Source organism: Lissotriton helveticus, chromosome 11 (genome assembly GCF_964261635.1).
Source record: "Lissotriton helveticus chromosome 11, aLisHel1.1, whole genome shotgun sequence".
In the NCBI taxonomy this organism is placed as follows: Eukaryota; Metazoa; Chordata; class Amphibia; order Caudata; family Salamandridae; genus Lissotriton; species Lissotriton helveticus.
This window is the reverse complement of record NC_136072.1, coordinates 349,713,313-349,734,629: the sequence shown is the minus strand read 5'-3', so window position 1 is coordinate 349,734,629 and position 21,317 is coordinate 349,713,313. Positions and strand designations below refer to the sequence as shown.

The following is a 21,317-nucleotide window of genomic DNA, read 5'->3' as shown; positions in this document are numbered from 1 at the left end:
TGCAATGTCCTTAATTCAGGGTTCGGGGTCTCTTGTTTAATATAAGTGTGATTTTCAGTGTGGGAAGAGCATCTAAATGGGGTGCATGCTTTTCAGGAGTGGAACGCGTGCTGTTAGCCTTGATTTTCTCTAATGGCATTAGGAATCAGTGCCTTCCATACCATCCTGAACCATCACTCCCACCTTGATTCATTCCACCTATTTAACCCCACTGACTCGCTCATGGTGGTGACTATGCGGTAAATTCTACCGGAGTCTTAGGCAGATGATTGCTTCAGTGCAATAGACCACAATAGCCCTGATTTTAGCGATACAGTAAATTTTTTAGTTGTTGTTGGAACTCTTAAATTGAGAATTCTGGAAAAACTGGCCAGCAACTGGTTGTTACATGAATGTGGAGAAACTCAACAGCCATGATGTTTACTTATCAAACCCTCTTGTTGGACCTACAGCACCCCGTACATTAGACGCAGATTAAAAGTCGCATTTTATTGCAGCCACTGGGGGCTTCTGGCAAGTGTCCCTAAAGCTAACTAAATCTGTGACCGCCACAAAAACGCACCGGAGTTCCCGCTAACCCCATTAAAGTCAATCTCAACCATAAACCCAGCTGTCAAGTTCATTTGACCTTACCTCCGGGGATGTGATTTGGGCCGAATTCAGTGGGCACCTGTTGCCTCTTCACTGTTATTTCAGCAAATCAGTTCCATGATCATCTTATCCATTTTGTATTTACTTCAGAGTTTGGCAATAAGGAAAAGCACACCAAACCACAAAAATATAAAGACAATAATGAGTGGTTGGTCTGGCTTGTCAAAGCAAGCCTAGCACCTCTTGAAGCTCCTTTCTTCACTTACACTATAGAACATTTCAGCTAAGCTTGTGTGACATCTTTGTTCATCAAATTGCTGAAATGATGAGAATGGCATGACGTGATTTTTCATTATGTTGTATGAACATGTTAGGTGAGGGCATGTCTCAAATAAAGCATGCAAGATCGAGCAGGAAACTAGTTGAGCAGAAAATATTTTGCCAATTTCTGATTAAAGCTGTAGGCGGGTGGTATATAATGACACGAAAAAGCATAATTTCCAATTTTGTGTATTTTGCACATTTCATATAACACAAGATTGGTAAATTGCTTAATTCAAATTTTTCCCAGGTCTATTTTTGGCCTAGATTGAAACTAAATTGACAGCTGTGGCCAATGAACTTGTTTTTTGTGTTTTTTCAACAGACGTTTTCAGTGAGAGCTGTGCCCCTGGGGCTGACCCAAACTCTAAACTTTGTGCCCTCTGTGTTGGAAACCCTGGACTCAAAGGAGAAGAAAGCAAGTGCCAGGCCAGCAGCAAAGAACTGTACTATGGGTACTCCGGTGCCTTGAGGTAAAGGGGACACATTTGTTTAAAGTATCCTTAAGTGTGGCATTCTCTCATGCAATTGGATAACACTGAACATGTGACATGGATCCCCTGACCAGAGGGTGCAGTCTCTGCGAAGGGTGGAGAAGGGCAGCTTGTTTGATCTCTAATTAGTAGATGGACATTACTTCCTGCTAATGGCACCCGGGCAGCCCCAGAGCAGGAGTGGGTGGCAGTGGTGGATAATGTGTGCAGTGAAGGAGAGGGCATTTTATCCTTGCCTCCAGTGAGGTCGCCACACCACTTGAAGGCAGCATGAGAAAGCACTGATAGTGTATGGCTTTACCACAGTCCTTGCACAAACACAACTATCTGGGTACAACCGATACTAAAAATGGCTGACGCATCCTTGAGATTTAAAGTTTTCCATTCACCACTAAAAAACTGGTTGGATGAAATGTACTAGATGTAGAGAACTCTAGATGAGTACAAATTAGACAGATTTGGCTTTAAATGGCCGCTGTTCTCCACAAAACTGCGTACGCATTGTGTTACTATATAAGAAACACCACTACACAGTGCTCTACGAAGGCATGGGGCAACACGAATTGCTAATAAATATAAGAAGTACGTTCCCCTTAAGAAAATCTGTCTGAGAAAATATCCTAACCTGACATAGCCTAGATGAATTTCTTCAATTTGTGGGGCTTTCTGAGCTATTACTAACAAGTGGACAGCCCAACAATGGAAACGCACATCAGAAATATTTCAGAAATTCTCAACACATTTTGGTTGCTCTTTTTCAGAACTGGAGACAAATTATTTTACTTTAATCAATAACTTTCACAAATAACGGCCTTTCAGATACCAGCAAGTAACAATTTATATTGGGAATGAAGAGTTTATCAGATGAAAATGGACTCACACAAAATAGGCACATGAGGCTGCTGGAAGCGTGCTGGATATTTATCATCCAGCATTCTGCTGCAAACTATAAATAGCATTATTTTGTGAATTTGATCATTTGTGAAGCTGACGACAGGGCCACTGGGGCAAAGGAGAGATCCAAACACTGGGGCAGGGAGATGTGGATACTGCGAGTGGGAGATATAGACATTGGCACTGGGTAACATTAGAAGAGAAAGCATAAGGTCATTAAGAGATGAAAACTAGGTCAGGAAGTCGCAGACCTGGGAAAGGAGGACACAGATATTGTCAGGGGATCACAGGAAGTGAAATAGGTGGAATTGTGGATAGAGGAAAGGCACACTGGGTTGGGGGCATGGATAATAGGATGGATTATCACAGAGAGTTGAACAGTTGTCATGTGGACAGGAAGAAGAAATGGATACTGAGATGGATGAACACAGACAGGGGTCATATGGAAAGGAAGACAGGGACATGGTGGGAAGGTGACATGGACACGGGGACGCAGGATACAGACAGAACACAGGTAGTATCAAAGAGACACGGGCCGAGAGACAAATACAGAGGGAAAGGAGACCAGTATATATGGATAATAAGACACAGACACAGGGGCATGGGCATCCGAACTCTGAAGCACGGAGACAGAATGTTGCCAATTAAGCTCCAGTCTGCGGGTAACCCAACAAGCACAAGCAAACACATGCTCAATACTTCGCACAGTGCTATGCGGTCATACCAAACGTCAATGTCCACTCATTAAACACAAATAAATCACAAGGAACTAGGCCCCTGCAAGTTCAGTGTCTTTGACCAATCCTTGAGTCCAAATACATTTTTATTGTGATTACTCTGTGTGAGTGAAAGAGCAGCTACTAACTGCTCTAACAATTTCGGGTTTGTGGCATCCAAACCAGGTTAACGTTGAGACTAATCCCTGGTGAACATTTTGAGTAGAGAGAGGGGCCATATTACAGATGGTGTGTACTTTCCTGATCTACCCCATGGTGCACTCTAAAGTGAGTCAGCTTGATACAGATCGTGACTAAGCACTGATTACAGAAAATGTGCTGTAGTTCAGGCCCACAGTCACGCTTGCACTGGGAACAGCACAAAAGTGAAACAAAGGGTAGATGTTAGAAACTGCTGGTCCGCCTTTCAGCGCAGATGATGGATCTGGCTCCGTTTGAAGAGAAGAGTGGTGATGACTGCGAGGAGAGAGGGTTCCAGGTACCCCGGTGACACAATTACCATTGCACCACCTCCTACATGGTGCATAATCAGTGCACCACACAATAACTTCTTTGTCATTGTGTCTGCATCTGCAATGTGGTGCAGGTGCAAAGGCATGCTAGCATCTGCGCGAGAGTAAGCCCCATGAAAATGAGCGACACCAACTTGAGATCATGTCCAGTGACAATGTGATCCATATTTCAGGAGAGGTCGCACAAGGGTCTGTTGTTCCTCCGTAGGTACCTAACTACGCCAGGGTCACAAAAGTTTATTAAATTATCGACTACATTCCTTGGACACCAATAATAATAGGTGGATCAATGCTTGGAACTTAGTTATTTGTTATACGTTTCCTAGATCTGACAAGGCTACAAATGGGGAGTACTGTGTACTGTGGAGAGGCAATAGATAAAGATGAAAGAATGGGGCTATGTATGGCTAGACCTTAGATGTAACTAGGGCAGTTACTTTGCCCGACCTTACTTTATCCCTTTTTCTCCTATCTGATCACGTGTTTTGTGTACAATTCAAGGAGTGTCCAGGATGCTACCACTGCCACCAAAAATCAGACACAAAGCCACTGGCTTATCATGAGAAGTAGCTTATGTAGGTTTGTACTGCCACTCAGTACTGTGGGGCATATTACCAAGGGGAGCGATAGGCAATTATCGCCGATTTAGCGGCCGTTTTCGGCCGCTATGCGGCGATAATTCTATCGCCCTATTAGCAAGCTGTCGCTAACTGATGTTAGCGACAGCTTTTAGGCGATAGCGAGCGGTTTGGGGCTTGCTTTGCATGTCAGCGATGTTTATCGCTAATGACATGCAAAGTGGGCGTACCCAACCAGTTAGCGACTGAAAGCAGTTGCTAACATCGCTATCGCCTATTAGCAAGGCAGGCGTAGCGTCGGAAATATTTGCGCTAAGCGCGAATATCTCCAAATACTAACACCTGCCCCGACCAGTTTTTAGCCATGTTATCCAATGGGAGGTGGATAACAAGGCTAAGAGCATTTCGCCGCTAAAGCGTGAATATCGCTGTATTCTCAGCGATATTCACGCATTTCGCCGCTATCGCTGGATATTTTAGCACAATGGAGAAAAACGTTGCTAATAGCATGTTTTCTCCGCTAACATATCCAGCGATAGGCAGCGATAATAAAATCGTCGCTAAGCCTATTTAGCGATAAATATCGCTACTTGTTGGTAATATGCCCTTGTTTTTGTCAAACTCCTTACATTTTGTTTTTTCTCCACAGGTGCTTGGTGGAGGCAGGAGATGTTGGTTTTATGAAGCACACCACCATTTTTGAAAACACAGATGGTAATTTATGAAGAAGTACCGAGCGGGAAACTATCTACCCTCTTCTAATTCTAATTTAGTTTCTGATTATAGGGAGAAAGTGGGCTAAAAGGCATGGCATTACCTTTCCTTTCAATGCCCGCTTTAGGGTGTACGACAAGTGCCGCTGCGCCAGGTGCCAAGCTTGAGAAGGCAACATTTGTGCTCTGACGGGATGAGAGAACAGAGCAGACTAGTCAGGCGTAGCAAATGAGACAGTAGCTGCCTTCTATAGATCATTGTGTGGCCAGCAATTTTCATGTGTTAAAAATAATGGCAAGATAAGTCTGGTGATTATGGTACTTGCTGGAGAGATATGTGCTTTGTCTAGTGACATTTTTGACTCGTCATAAAGTAGCACAGCAGCTTAAAGTGTAACTTGCAGATCACAGGTTTCTTTATTATGTAGATAGCCCTGAGGGTTACTACTTATGTTAAAGAGCTCCTTTTGTTACTTGCAGTTTATAAGTAACAATCCTCCTTACATATCAGAGTGAACTCTGAACCAGAATTAAAAAGCTGTTTCCTAACAGAAGGTATTAATTTAGAACCTTATTGTTTTTTCCTCAATCTAATAATATTGCAAGGTTGCTGAAGGGTTCCATTGGTTAAAAATAAATTCTTATTGGTAAAGACAGCGCAAACCATAGTGCAATGTTTTAAATCCCGTATGTGTTGTTCCATACCAAGCACTCTTACCATATAATGCTTATCTGTATGAATGACCTGTACACCTACAGCATGTAGCCCTCATTGTCTTGAATACCATTTCCTGCACACTAATTTACACACTTTTATAATGCATTGTCTCTATAGTATATGTGTGTGTGATGTGAAGCACTCTGAAACCATGCATTGAGATGAAAAAGGTATAAAAGAAATTAAATAATTGTGAGTTAGTGGCTATAGAAAGATGAGGGGCACCGTTGATGGGTGGTAGTGAGGGAATCCATGGAGAAGAAGGCCTCAAGGGGTACCGCAACAAAGACTGGCGAGCCTAGTGCTGCTAAACAGGCCCTGCCTCCTTCAGTACTTTATTCCATATGGGCAGGGTTTGCCCTGCTTAAATCAAAAATCAGAACGAAAAGGCACAAGTGTAGTCCAACTCCAACAAACGGACTCGAAATTGGCCTTTGTTCTAAGGGAGGAGAAGCAAAGAATACATTTTCAATTTGTAGTGTGTTCTAAAAATCAATCTTGTGAATCAAAGCTGCTCATAGTATGAATATTAAGAAAGGTGACAAACATTCAAATTTGCAAGAGAAATTGGCAAAACAGCCTGATTGTCCCAAAACAACTGTAGGCACACATTTCCAAATTATGCATTCGAGTAGTACTTCAGCGGCGTAACATTAGCAACCAGTGGTGTAACATTGGGCCCTGTGGTGCAGGGAAGGGGGGGCGAGATCATGGGGACCTCCTCCAGCACTGTGCACGGACAGTGGGCCTCTGCCCTGAGAACTCCTGACTGGGTCCAGAGCGTGGGGGGGGGGGGGGCTCCATGTACTTTGCAGCGACTTCAATTCAAGTTTCGTTAGGCCACTGTATTACTTCATTGATGTTATTTTATCATTTTCAAAGACTGCTTCCAGTGTCAATACTGAATCCCATTGATATATCTGCAAGGCTTCAGGTTGAGGTTTACTAATTCACTAATGTAGGCAGAGCAAGGTAAAACAGTGCTGGGTGCCGCAAAGCTGGTAATGCTGCTTTCTCCATTGCATCACTAATATGCATACCTGACAGTGCCGTAGTGTTTGTCTTGTCCTCAGGAAACTTCACTTGCTCCCACAGAGAATGGTTTAACCTTTCAAAAAATAGGAAAACTTTATCAAATATAGGGCCAGAAGTATGACTCGTTTTTGCAGCTGCAAATGGGAGATCCTCCCGTTTGCGACCACAAAAAAGGTAATGTCATGTACAAATGCTACTTTGCGAGTCACTGACTCGCAAAATAGCATTTGCGACTCCCGCTATTGGGAAGGGGCATCCCTTCCTAATAGGGAGTCACCATGCCATGTACAATTGTTTTGCTACTGCATTTGCGGCCACAAAACACTTGCAGTTTACCACCTACTTCAAGTAGGTGATAAGCCACTCACAACCGGGGAGGGGGCCCCAGGGGACCCCTTCCCCTTTGTGAGTATGTGAGAAAACATTTTTAAGAGCAGGCAGTGGTCCCAGTGGCCTGCCATTAAAAAAATGAAACTGAAAAGTTTCATTTTTCCTTTTTTTAAATACATCACGTTTTCCTTTAAGGAAAATGGGCTGCATTAAAACAAAAAAAGACTGCTTTATTTAAAAGCAGTCCCAGACATGGTGGTCTGCTGACCGCAGCAGGCCACTATCCCTGGGATTGAGTCGCAAATTGTGCCTGTCTCATTAATATTCATGATGCATGCAATTTGTGACCCCATTAGGAATCGCAAACAGTGTCTGAGGCCCTGTTGTACATTCACATTTGAAAGTCGCAATTTGCCGCAATTTGTGACTCTCAAATGTGAGTGTTTGTACATCTAACCTATATAGTTCTAATCACAGGCAATATATATAACATGCATTTTTACTGTAGCAGTCATTGTAGATGCCTTTGTGAGTGCTAAAGTATGAGCTTTACCACAGACAGGCGCCACACTGGCATATTCTTTTTCAGATCAGGGCAGTTAGACCTCAAGATGGCTACAGTCTTCTGAGATCAGCAGCAAGACAGGTGTTCACACAAGACTTCAGGCATGCATCATGGATCAGGCTCTCTAGTTTCCAGAAGGGTTGCTGCTGCCTATCATGAGGCTCCTTGCCGCGATGAATAATACCCTTTAGGTTAGTATTCCTGTTCAGGGAGAACAACAACACCTTCTCATCCTGACACTGGGGTGCTGCTAACAAACTTGGGCAAAGACAATGGTTCTTACTTATAACTAGGGTTCCCGGTTTTATGTTATTTATTTTTTTGCCATTTCCATCAGTATTTATCCATATTTATTTTTTGCTAATTTTATGTTTTTATCTATATTTATTTGGGAATTTGTGCAAAAATTAAGCTGAAATTAGTATATTTCCACATTTATTTAACCGATGAATATGCACTCATGCGTGAATGTCTGCCAGGTTTCAGTGCTGTGAACACCCGCAGAAGATAAATCAATGCATATCTACTGCTTCTAAAGACTCTTTACTAAAATTCCTAATCTATCAATCCAATTCTCTCCCAACCCACATGAAATCCAGGCCGCCCCTACTTGCCTTCAGGAAAATGACAAAAACATTGCTTTTCAGCCAATAGTCTACAATCTTTGGGTCTGGCTCTCTGTCCATAGCGCCGAGAGACCCACGGGTATTTGCGCGCTTTACAAATTGTATAAATAAATAAATAACTCCACACATCTGTTGGCCTGGCATTCATGGCAGACAGTATTTAGAATAACGCAAAAAGCAACCCATTTCTGTTTTTACAACATTTAAAAATAAATACAGACAAGAAAATCAATGTTTTCTGTCTGTATTTATCTGTAAAAATCAGTAAAAACTGAAAACATGGATCCTTACTTGCCAATAGTTGTTTTAAAATGCAGTCAGTTAATGTAGTTTGTTTAAAGGGAACTGCACATATACATAGCCAGCTATGGAAACAGGTGCGGTGTCTGGTGCTTGAAGGTCTGTTTGTGAGAGTTACCGCTTTCATTGTGCCTCAGGCTGCAGGTAATTTGTTTGATTCAACGTGAATTTCTGTGTATTCGTAGGACCTGATTCACATAACAGGTAGGGTGGTAATCCCTTCTTCTGCCTGGGTGTACTTTTCCTATTTATCAACCTACCCTGGAGTACACTTGCAAAGCTATGTGAGGCGCAGGTTTCCAGACATACTCCAAGGATTGGTCAGGTGTCGCTGCACAGATTTCTCCATAGCAGAGAAGCCGACTCAGAACGAATAAAGTCCTCTATGCAAATACACATTTTTTTCCTATGTGAAAATTATATTTCCCCTTGGAGAAACCCTTTTCCCTAAACCTCAACCTAATCTCGGGTGATCGATTTCAGTGGCGGCGGGTACGAATCAGGGGTGGGGGGGGGGCAGCCGGGGGAGTAAGGCCGATTATAAAAGAAACCAATAATTACCTGATTGCTGCGTCTCTCCTCCGTCTCTCCCTTGGGGCTGGAACAGGAGGCACCCAGGCTCCCCTGAGCCAATCGCAGCACTGCAAGGCAGTGTTGTGATTGGTCTGAGCTCAGTGGTTCGGTGCTCATCCAGGGAATGGGAGCCTGTGAAAGTTCTCCACGCAGGCTGTAATGCAGCCTGCGTGGAGAACATGTAAAGTGCGCATGGCAGTTTGGACAAACATTCATGCACACTTGGAGGGGGAAAACCACTCCTCCACCTGCTCCTCTGTCATCGGAGCAGCCCCGCCCGCGAAACTCCAGCAGTAGGAAAACATAAAATGATAATAACCTCAAGTTATTATCATTTTATGTTTCCTTTATTTCACGGCTGCCGTCTTAGCGGAGGACACCCAGCTAATCGATTCCCTTTCCCACCATAGAAGGGTAGGCACACCACCCCTTGGAACACGGACTTTTCATCCCTTGAGTGGAATTTATGGCTGCAGAGGTCTTCTGGCTTGTGACTAAGGCTCCATTACTATAAATGGGTTTACGCATGCCAGGAAACCCTGTGTGAATTCCTGACAGACATAAAAAAGATAAAATCAGACCTAAAAATACATTTGTGAATAAATTTACCATTGTTGAACCGGCTCTTTGTGGCTTGGGTACTATGTTGTGCTCTGGGAATTCGTAATTGTGTCTATGTTGTTTCAAGGTTACATTAAGCACAATTTAAATGTTTTTTTTTACTGTACAGTTCCAAGTGTAAGGTTTGTAGTGATATGAATTTGTCAATTCGTATCTCTTGTTGCTCCCAGGTGCCAACACTGCTAGTTGGGCAAAGGATCTGAAATCTTCTGAATTTGAGCTGCTGTGCCTGGATGGAAGTCGAGCCCCACCATCTAAGTACCAAGAGTGCAACCTAGGTCAGGTTCCTGCACATGCAGTCATGACTCGGCCTGAGAAAAAAGCACAAGTGGTGCAGGTTCTCCAGAATCAACAGGTGAGTTACAGGTAGATGACCCATCATCAGACTTTAGGAAGCCTTCAGAAACCAATGGCAGGAAGGAAAATACGTTTTGATTGGCCACAGAAGATATTTCAAGCTCCTGACCAGAAATTGATATATGTGCACATAACACATCCTGAGATGGATGAAAATTGTGGAGTGCAAATCGTTGCAGCGTGGAATCAATGTTATATGAAAGATCTAAGTTCCCTCTTTGCTCTGTAGGGATATTGTAAGCATTGTAAGTGGGGGTTTTCTAGACTGGTGCCTGAGACATTGCCTCCTATGTTGAGAGAGGAGTATGCTTTCTGGAACAGCTTCCTTTTTCTATTCACAAGCTTATTTCCTCCCAGACCTACCATTCTTTAGCGATATCTCATTTAGTGGCTGAATGTTACTGTCTGAACTGGCACTAAGTAGCCTTTGCTCTTCACTAATTTCCATGAAATTATATATTATGCCACATCATGCAGTGGAGACAATGTATTGTATTGTATTGTAATTGCATTTATATAGCGCTTACTACCTCTGACAAAGAGTCAAAGTGCTTTTTCGGCGAGTAGCACGCTACTCCGGGACCCATATTGGTTTAATGTTGAATTAGTATAGTGAAACGTGCAAGTACATTTTAAGTGGTGGATAGGTTAGTTATTTGGATTTGGAATGATAGCAGAAGGATAGAGGAGGACAAAAGAATTGTATTTATATAGCGCTTATTAACCCTGATGGGGTGTTGAATCACTCTATTCAGGAAGACCATAAAGGATTAATGGTGAATTAATATGGTGAAATATTAAAGTAATTTCAGTGGTGGATATTGGTCAGTTATTTGAGGGGAGAAGGCTAGCGGAGGGATGAAATGGGAAGAAAGGCTTGCATTCATATAGCACTTGTTACCCCTGATGGATGTTAAAGCGCTTTTCTGGCGAGTAGCACCCCACTCCGGAACCCATAAGGGATTAGTGTTGAAAATTAGTATAGTAAAATATGAAGTAATTTGAGTAGTGGATATGTTATTGAGTTATTTGGGTAGAGAAGAGTAGGTGGCGGGATAGTGAAGGGAAAGAGGTTTGTATTTATATTGCACTTGCTACCCCTGTTGGGGTTTTGAAGCTCAAGTAGCACGCTACTCTGGAACCCATCAGGAATAGTGTTAAATTAGTATGGTGATACATGAAAGTAATTTTTGTGGTGGATATGTTAGTCAATTATTTGGAGTGAGAAGGGTTGGGGAGGGGTAGAAAAGAGGGAAGTGTTTAGAAAGGTTTTTTGGGGGGGATCGGTATAGTAAAAGAGGTGTCAGATGATGCAAGGAGGGGTAGAGTAGGAGAGAGTCTAGAAAGGGTTATTTTGGGGATCATAGTAGTGGTATGGGGTTTGGGATAAATGAGAGAGTGGATGTAGAGGATATATTGATACATGTGTAGGATGAGAGATAGGGTAGTGCATTGGAAAGAGTAGTAGAAAGAAGTTTGAGATGAGTCAGAAGGTTGGGCTAGAAGATATATTGAGTGAAGTATAGGCTGAGAAATAGGGAAGTGCATTGGAAATGCTAAATTAGAAGAAAGTGATAAATATATAGATCCATAAGTACATTGAAAGTATATAGATGCATAAAGGAGGTAAGTATATTGGACAGCATTTCTGGCCCTGGTCCTGGTCAGTCTCAAACAGGCTCAAACAGGCAACTGCCCTTGCCCTCTCTGCCCTTAACAGGCTCAAACAGGCAACTTTCCTTGTCCTCTCCGCCCTTAACAGGCTCAAACAGGCAACTGCCCTTGTCCTCTCTGCCCTTAGCCTCGACGCCCGGGCTGAGACGCCCTAAGCCTGGCCTTTTATAGCCCTAGTAATCAGGTGACCCCGTCAGCCAATGGGAACTCTAGCCCTAACACTATCCAATCACAACACTAGCCCTACAAATCTAGAACCAATAGGAGACCAAGATCTTACAGCCAATGTTAGCCCTAGTCGAAGCACCCAATCAGTTCAAAAACCCTGATCTCTACGTCCAATAGAGGCCCTAGCCCTACCAGTAGTCCCAGCCCAAGTGCAAGCAACCAATGGCACAGGAAGCCCTAGTCCCTACTTCCAATAGAAAGCCTAACCCTACTCTTAGTCCCACAACTAGTCCAGCAACCAATCACACCAGAAGCCCTAATCGCTACTTCCAATTAAAGGTCTAACCCTATCCCTAGTCCCACCCTAGTCCCAACAACCAATAACACAGGAAGCCCTAGTCCCTACTTCCAATAGAAAGCCTAACCCTACTCTTAGTCCCACAACTAGTCCAGCAACCAATCACACCGGAAGCCCTAATCGCTACTTCCAATTAAAGGTCTAACCCTAGCCCTAGTCCCACCCTAGTCCCAGCAACCAATAACACAGGAAACCCTAGTCCCTGCTTCCAATAGAAATCCTAACCCTAGCCCTAATCCCAACCCTACATTGATTGAATCACAGACCCAGAAACCAATCAGAAGACTGATATACCCAACCAATGAGGACACTAACACTAATCCAATAGAAACATCAGATACAGCCACCAATCAGTGTATACATGTACCAACCAATATACTGATCGGTCAACATAAAGGAGGGGATATTGCCGGTTATTTCTAGGCAAGTCAAGTGTGTGTGTCTGTGTGTGTGGGTGTGCATGTGTGTGCGCACTCCCATGAACACAGAGGCCACCAGTGTTCTTGAAGCCCAGTAAACCTTGGCTACCATATCACCGAAGGAACCAGGTCTCACACTCAATCTACATGGCCTTCACCATGCAAGACATGGTAGTTCACTACTGTATTGTTTGTTATCTTTACGGTCATGTGGTTTGTGGACTAGACAGTCCAACCCATTTCTAGCTTCAATATTAAATATTTTATAACACTCTATTTTGCGATCACTTGCAACCTATCCAGCGTTTTACAACTTGATTATTTCCCTCCGTATGATTTTGACTGGTAAATTGTTAACGGAACGTAAGAGCCCTTATCTTCTGGTTAGTGCATAACCCAAATGATGTCTCATAGATGTTTTATATGTCATTATTCTACATCAGCAATGTAAAAATACTTCGGCTTTGCTTTCCGGAATAACAAAAGGATATGATGGTAGGAGCGTTGACAATACAAGCACTCACCCCCAGTCAACTGATCTGGGTTTAATCCATCACCGTTCTTTAGCCCACTCTGCCACCCCAGTTCAGACATGGCCATATGCAAATCAGTCTGACCCTGTGCCTCATGGGAACAGTCCAGCCCGAACTGCCAAGCCATGCCTTCCCTGGTCCGGAAACAAGCTACCGAGGACCGGTTTCTGGCATTTCAGCCGTCTTCAGCCCGGCTTGCTTGAATCCAGTGGCAAAGTGAGCAAGGGACTCACGTATGAGCATACCCTGCCAACTTATGGCGAACAAAGAAAAACCAAGGGAAATGATGGACAGAGCATTGACAATACAAGCACTCACCCCCAGTCAACTGATCTGGGTTTAATCTATCACCATTCTTTGGCCCACTCTGCCACCCCAGTTCAGACATGGCCATATGCAAATCAGTCTGACCCTGTGCCTCATGGGAACAGTCCAGCCGGAACTGCCAAGCCATGCCTTCCCTGGACCGGAAACAAGCTACCGAGGACCGGTTTCAGGCATTTCAGCCGTCTTCAGCCCGGCTTGCTTGAATCCAGTGGCAAAGTGAGCAAGGGACTCGCGTCTGAGCATACCCTGCCAACTTATGGCGAACAAAGAAAAACCAAAGGAAATGATGGACGGAGCATTGACAATACAAGCACTCACCCCCAGTCAACTGATCTGGGTTTAATCCATCACCGTTCTTTAGCCCACTCTGCCACCCCAGTTCAGACATGGCCATATGCAAATCAGTCTGACCCTGTGCCTCATGGGAACAGTCCAGCCCGAATTGCCAAGCCATGCCTTCCCTGGACCGGAAACAAGCTACCGAGGACCGGTTTCTGGCATTTCAGCCGTCTTCAGCCCGGCTTGCTTGAATCCAGTGGAAAAGTGAGCAAGGGACTCACGTCTGAGCATACCCTGCCAACTTATGGCGAACAAAGAAAAACCAAAGGAAATGATGGACGGAGCGTTGACAATACAAGCACTCACCCCCAGTCAACTGATCTGGGTTTAATCCATCACCGTTCTTTAGCCCACTCTGCCACCCCAGTTCAGACATGGCCATATGCAAATCAGTCTGACCCTGTGCCTCATGGGAACAGTCCAGCCCGAACTGCCAAGCCATGCCTTCCCTGGACCGGAAACAAGCTACCGAGGACCGGTTTCTGGCATTTCAGCCGTCTTCAGCCCGGCTTGCTTGAATCCAGTGGCAAAGTGAGCAAGGGACTCACGTCTGAGCATACCCTGCCAACTTATGGCGAACAAGGAAAAACCAAGGGAAATGATGGACGGAGCGTTGACAATACAAGCACTCACCCCCAGTCAACTGATCTGGGTTTAATCTATAACCATTCTTTGGCCCACTCTGCCACCCCAGTTCAGACATGGCCATATGCAAATCAGTCTGACCCTGTGCCTCATGGGAACAGTCCAGCCAGAACTGCCAAGCCATGCCTTCCCTGGATCGAAAACAAGCTACAGAGGACCGGTTTCTGGCAGTTCATCCGTCTTCAGCCCGGCTTGCTTGAATCCAGTGGCAAAGTGAGCAAGGGACTCACATCTGAGCATACCCTGCCAACTTATGGCGAACAAAGAAAAACCAAAGGAAGTGATGGACGGAGCGTTGACAATACAAGCACTCACCCCAGTCAACTGATCTGGGTTTAATCCATCACCGTTCTTTAGCCCACTCTGCCACCCCAGTTGGGACATGGCCATATGCAAATCAGTCTGACCCTGTGCCTCATGGAAACAGTCCAGCCGGAACTGCCAAGCCATGCCTTCCCTGGACCGGAAACAAGCTACCGAGGACCGGTTTCTGGCAATTCAGCCGTCTTCAGCCCGGCTTGCTTGAATCCAGTGGCAAAGTGAGCAAGGGACTCACGTCTGAGCATACCCTGCCAACTTATGGCGAACAAAGAAAAACCAAAGGAAATGATGGACGGAGCGTTGACAATACAAGCACTCACCCCCAGTCAACTGATCTGGGTTTAATCCATCACCGTTCTTTAGCCCACTCTGCCACCCCAGTTCAGACATGGCCATATGCAAATCAGTCTGACCCTGTGCCTCATGGGAACAGTCCAGCCGGAACAGCCAAGCCATGCCTTCCCTGGACCGGAAACAAGCTACCGAGGACCGGTTTCTGGCATTTCAGCCGTCTTCAGTCCGGCTTGCTTGAATCCAGTGGGAAAGTGAGCAAGGGACTCACGTCTGAGCATACCCTGCCAACTTATGGCGAACAAAGAAAAACCAAAGGAAATGATGGACGGAGCGTTGACAATACAAGCACTCACCCCCAGTCAACTGATCTGGGTTTAATCCATCACCGTTCTTTAGCCCATCTGCCACCCCAGTTCAGACGTGGCCATATGCAAATCAGTCTGACCCTGTGCCTTATGGGAACAGTCCAGCCCGAACTGCCAAGCCATGCCTTCCCTGGACAGGAAACAAGCTACCGAGGACCGGTTACTGGCATTTCAGCCGTCTTCAGCCCAGCTTGCTTGAATCCAGTGGCAAAGTGAGCAAGGGACTCACGTCTGACCATACCCTGCCAACTTATGGCGAACAAAGAAAAACCAAAGGAAATGATGGACGGAGCGTTGACAATACAAGCACTCACCCCCAGTCAACTGATCTGGGTTTAATCCATCACCGTTCTTTAGCCCACTCTGCACCCCAGTTCATACATGGCCATATGCAAATCAGTCTGAGCCTGTGCCTCATGGGAACAGTCCAGCCCGAACTGCCAAGCCATGCCTTCCCTGGACCGGAAACAAGCTACCGAGGACCGGTTTCTGGCATTTCAGCCGTCTTCAGCCCGGCTTGCTTGAATCTAGTGGGAAAGTGAGCAAGGGACTCACATCTGAGCATACCCTGCCAACTTATGGCGAACAAAGAAAAACCAAAGGAAATGATGGACGGAGCGTTGACAATACAAGCACTCACCCCCAGTCAACTGATCTGGGTTTAATCCATCACCGTTCTTTAGCCCATCTGCCACCCCAGTGCAGACGTGGCCATATGCAAATCAGTCTGACCCTGTGCCTTATGGGAACAGTCCAGCCCGAACTGCCAAGCCATGCCTTCCCTGGCCAGGAAACAAGCTACCGAGGACCGGTTTCTGGCATTTCAGCCGTCTTCAGCCCAGCTTGCTTGAATCCAGTGGCAAAGTGAGCAAGGGACTCACGTCTGAGCATACCCTGCCAACTTATGGCGAACAAGGAAAAACCAAAGGAAATGATGGACGGAGCGTTGACAATACAAGCACTCACCCCCAGTCAACTGATCTGGGTTTAATCCATCACCGTTCTTTAGCCCACTCTGCCACCCCAGTTCATACATGGCCATATGCAAATCAGTCTGAGCCTGTGCCTCATGGGAACAGTCCAGCCCGAACTGCCAAGCCATGCCTTCCCTGGACCGGAAACAAGCTACCGAGGACCGGTTTCTGGCATTTCAGCCGTCTTCAGCCCGGCTTGCTTGAATCTAGTGGGAAAGTGAGCAAGGGACTCACATCTGAGCATACCCTGCCAACTTATGGCGAACAAAGAAAAACCAAAGGAAATGATGGACGGAGCGTTGACAATACAAGCACTCACCCCCAGTCAACTGATCTGGGTTTAATCCATCACCGTTCTTTAGCCCATCTGCCACCCCAGTTCAGACGTGGCCATATGCAAATCAGTCTGACCCTGTGCCTTATGGGAACAGTCCAGCCCGAACTGCCAAGCCATGCCTTCCCTGGCCAGGAAACAAGCTACCGAGGACCGGTTTCTGGCATTTCAGCCGTCTTCAGCCCAGCTTGCTTGAATCCAGTGGCAAAGTGAGCAAGGGACTCACGTCTGAGCATACCCTGCCAACTTATGGCGAACAAAGAAAAACCAAAGGAAATGATGGACGGAGCGTTGACAATACAAGCACTCACCCCCAGTCAACTGATCTGGGTTTAATCCATCACCGTTCTTTAGCCCACTCTGCCACCCCAGTTCAGACATGGCCATATGCAAATCAGTCTGACCCTGTGCCTCATGGGAACAGTCCAGCCCGAACTGCCAAGCCATGCCTTCCCTGGACCGGAAACAAGCTACCGAGGACTGGTTTCTGGCATTTCAGCCGTCTTCAGCCCGGCTTGCTTGAATCCAGTGGCAAAGTGAGCAAGGGACTCACGTCTGACTACTGTACTGGGGTGAATGTATGACATTGTTCTGCATTCCGTCCATCAACTGTTATTTTTGCATTTGTCACCCCGAGTGGGATGGGAATGCTCAGACGTGAGTCCCATGCTCTCCACACCACTGGAGTCAAGCTATCCTGGCTGAAGACGGCTGATAGCCAGAAACAGGTCGTAGGATGCTTGATTCCGGTCCAGGAAAGACATGGCTTGGCAGTTCGGGCTGGACTGTTCCCATGAGGCACATGGTCAAGGCTGATTTGCATATGGCCATGTCTGAACTGGGGAGGTGTGAAGTGCAAAAAAACGATGGATTTAGGCCCAGACCTCTGTACTGGGGTGAATGTATGACATTGTTCTGCATTCTGTCCATCAACTGTTCTTTTTGCATTTGTCACCCCGAGTGGGATGGGTATGCTCAGACGTGAGTCCCATGCTCTCCACACCACTGGAGTCAAGCTATCCTGGCTGAAGACGGCAGATAGCCAGAAACCGGTCCTAGGATGCTTGATTCTGGTCCAGGAAAGACATGGCTTGGCAGTTCGGGCTGGACTGTTCCCATGAGGCACAGGGTCAAGGCTGATTTGCATATGGCCATGTCTGAACTGGGGTGGTGTGGAGTGCAAAAAAACGATGGATTTAGGCCCAGATCTCTGTACTGGGGTGAATGTATGACATTGTTCTGCATTCTGTCCATCAACTGTTATTTTTGCATTTGATTTCCGGAATTGCACACCGTGACACAATTAAGGAATCTATTGGAAATTGAAAGTAGCAAGGCTGAGAAAAACTGGTCTTTGCGACCTCCTAAGATAGAAGTGCAGGATATAAGCTTCTATTTTCTATATCTAATGGAATCTTACAGGTTCTACTGATGAATGTATGGACTATCATGAAGCCACCTATCCCCAATCCTTAGAGGCTGAATTCAGTTTTTTGAGTTGGAATATGAGAATGAATGTAAATAATGTGTGTAGTCTTGTGTGCAGGTGCCAAGCCAGGGGTCTTAATTACTCATTGTATATGATTGTCTCCAACGGGATAAAGGAACTTTTTTTTCGTACATATTGATAATCCACCAAACATGTTAATTGCAGAATCTTCTTTGAAATCATTTGATCCAAGATTTAAGATCACAGACATCGGGTGTTCAGCAGTTGTGCCTAAAAGGTCCTCATTTCACTTTCGGAACAGAGCAATTACAACAGCGCATGTGTAAGGATAGAACCCTTATTTTAAGGAGACCAAAGCTACCCTTATTTGCCCGATTAATACAAGTGATCAGTCATGGTTTAGCTGATCCTAAAGGGCAGTTATTTGATGGCTATGTCAAGGAGGACATCAAATTCAAAATTACTAGCAGGATGGTTTCTGTCTTGAATAGTTATCATACTCTTGTGTTGTTCTTCTTATTAAATTATTGTTTAAAAATCATGCCACTGATGGTAAATTCACAGAAAATTATGTTTGCATACTGAGAATCAGTTTATCGTTAGTCTTTTGAAGGGCTTGAAATCCATACGCAATGTGAGGGAAAAGGATTCAGGCAGCCAGAGGGGCAACACTGAACAGACCCATTTTGTGTACATATAGGCAATGGGCTTTTCCTACTTACCCGCATAAAGTCCTGTATGGAAAATATGGACTTTGGATGATCACACATATTTGTTTAATAAGGTCTGAGGACTCCATTTTGTTTCATGGACAGGGAAATAGGGGTAGCAGAGTATGTCCTTCACTAATCAAGACCTTGTGCAAACGAGAGACTAGGCTAGCATGCTGAAACAAGAATAACTTGATGTCTAGACTAGTGAGTACTGAGTATTGTATAATGCAACACATAAATCCCAAAAATTCCTCCCAAACCCCACATATCCTGTGCACACTCTTCACATTTCTTTATGGAAAGGCGTTGTTTTGGATGGCAGAGAACAACTTTTCTCCACTGTGACAGGCAGCCATTGTCCCTGTTACATGCTTTTGTTACAGAACCTTTGAAAAGTGACTGCTCATTAAGCATGCCTGCATAAGGGAAGAGCTTGGGTCACATGCTAAATCAGGAAGGTCCACAAGGAAGGTAGGCCTTGCACACCTGCAAAATGTGTGTGTGGGGATCTTTCTGTTATGGCATTATACTAATTTTCCAGTCATCGACCAAGGCCAATCAGATATTTGACATAGATGCAGCCACTTCATGCCCATCAACTATTCGTGAATGGTTCTCTCTCAGGGACTGAGAGGCCTGTTCATGGCTTATCCTGTGCTTAGGGCTCCTCCTACATCCTTCAAAGGGTCTTTGCATTGTGTGCTTTCTCTGGAGCGTAAGCATACCTCAGCATGATGAGTTAGGTAACAGAAGGGGGTATTTAAAGGTAGTAAGACAAACGTCGGTTTTGTTAAGTATTTGAAGTGGAAGGGGTAGTGGCAACCATGAAATAGCAGGTGACACCATGTAGTTTCAGATGAATGGAACTCGGGCGGACGGGGTAAGCCATGAGTGAAGTGAGCAAGGGAGGATGAAGAATGTAGTGAAAAACTTTGTAGGATTTACCCTCCCTCCCATTTTGATCTTCTTAGCTTCTGTTTGCTTGACAAGTTGGGTAGATTATAAGGAAGGTGGGGTGCATTGAAATAAAGGGCATGCAAAAGAAAGATTTTATGGCATGCAACGCTGCGACGACCAGAGATGAATCAACCACACTCTATATTTGCAGCACTTTTAGAACCCTTTGGTGGAAAGCGTCACTTGTACACCAACCAAATGTCTGCCAGCTGCTGCTAGTTTGATGCTGGTATTGTTCAAACTCTCTCTAACAGCCACTTGCTGATCTCTTATAGAGTTTGTTTGGCCGCGATGGAGTAGAACAAGACATGTTCCAGATGTTTGGGCCTAACAAGGAGGGCAAAGATCTGATATTCAAGGATTCAACCCAGTGCATCATTGAGGTGCCCGCTGGAACCTCTACAGAGACCTTCCTTGGAGCTGACTATCACCGTGCAATTGGTGGACTAAAGGACTGCTCCCCAGGCTCAGGTAACTACACTGGTTTCTCTTACATGAGGTGTTGCCCCCTATAGGTCTGGGACATCAGTTAACTCCCTTACAGCTTCAGGGAACTCTGCATGTGTTGTACAAGTTAACACTAATGGCTACAACCCCCTCCCCACCTTCGTGCCATCTCCCACTCAAGACTGGAAACTTACTTAATGATCACCTCCTCAGTTCAGACAACTCACCTGGAGATACTTTTTCACCTTAGGAAATGAACTCTTGCTTACTAACACCTGAAGGGTCCTACACCTTATGCAACTGCCCCAGACATTTTGAGCCCATACCCTCCCCTGGCATGCTCGTCCATCATTCCCTATGACGTACATAATTTCTGACCAGTGGTGACAGGGCAGGGGGAAGCACAGGTGGCGTATAATGACAGAAAGGTCTTGTGTCCCAGGTGGTCTCAATAATTGCATACCAGATGGTTGAGGGCATGAGGCACTTCGGAGGTGCACAAGCAGCCAGTCAGTCAAGCAGGCAATGAACGTGATGTCGCGAATAATTCTGCAGCATTGTGCATGGCAACAGCTAACAGCATTGTGTCTCTCTCCTGCAGATCTCATCTCCGCCTGTGCCTTTCACAGCTGCAGCTAAACCTAAATGTCGGAGCTCCACACTACCAAGGATCACCATCCACTCACTCATCTGGCCTTCAGTGCTCTTTCTCCTCTTTCATTTGACAGACGTGACGTCGGAGGCCTATCTGGGGCCGACTGTATCACCGTTTCTATCTCTATGTTGTCTTAACGTGCACTAATAAACGATCACAATCAACCACTGGAGTGTTATGCTTTCTTTCACCCTGTGCTGCTAGCGGGGAATTTAATTGTTTGTATACCATGGAACTCTATTCAAGACTTTGCACAATATTTCTAGACAAAAAGTGAAATCACTGCGGCATTGCTGGGCCAGATGTGACACGGTGTGACTAGAGTGAACCTGAACTGGTGTGACAAGAGTGATTTGGAGGCTGTCAAGTCTCTCTTGTT

At 45.2% G+C, this 21,317-nt stretch overlaps 1 protein-coding gene across 1 annotated transcript in view; it reads left to right on the top strand.

Moving 5' to 3' along the window:
• The window catches only part of LOC144791093 (serotransferrin-A-like), a 171,732-nt gene extending 150,630 nt beyond the window's left edge, over positions 1 to 21,102 (top strand). Inside the window, exons 13-17 of the mRNA XM_078665749.1 lie at positions 1,238 to 1,385; positions 4,777 to 4,841; positions 9,779 to 9,963; positions 20,112 to 20,307; positions 20,885 to 21,102. Of these exons, the coding sequence (XP_078521875.1) occupies positions 1,238 to 1,385; positions 4,777 to 4,841; positions 9,779 to 9,963; positions 20,112 to 20,307; positions 20,885 to 20,922 (632 nt within the window). The 3' untranslated portion in view covers positions 20,923 to 21,102. The remainder of the gene's footprint in view (positions 1 to 1,237; positions 1,386 to 4,776; positions 4,842 to 9,778; positions 9,964 to 20,111; positions 20,308 to 20,884) is intronic.
• Positions 21,103 to 21,317: the final 215 nt, after the last annotated feature.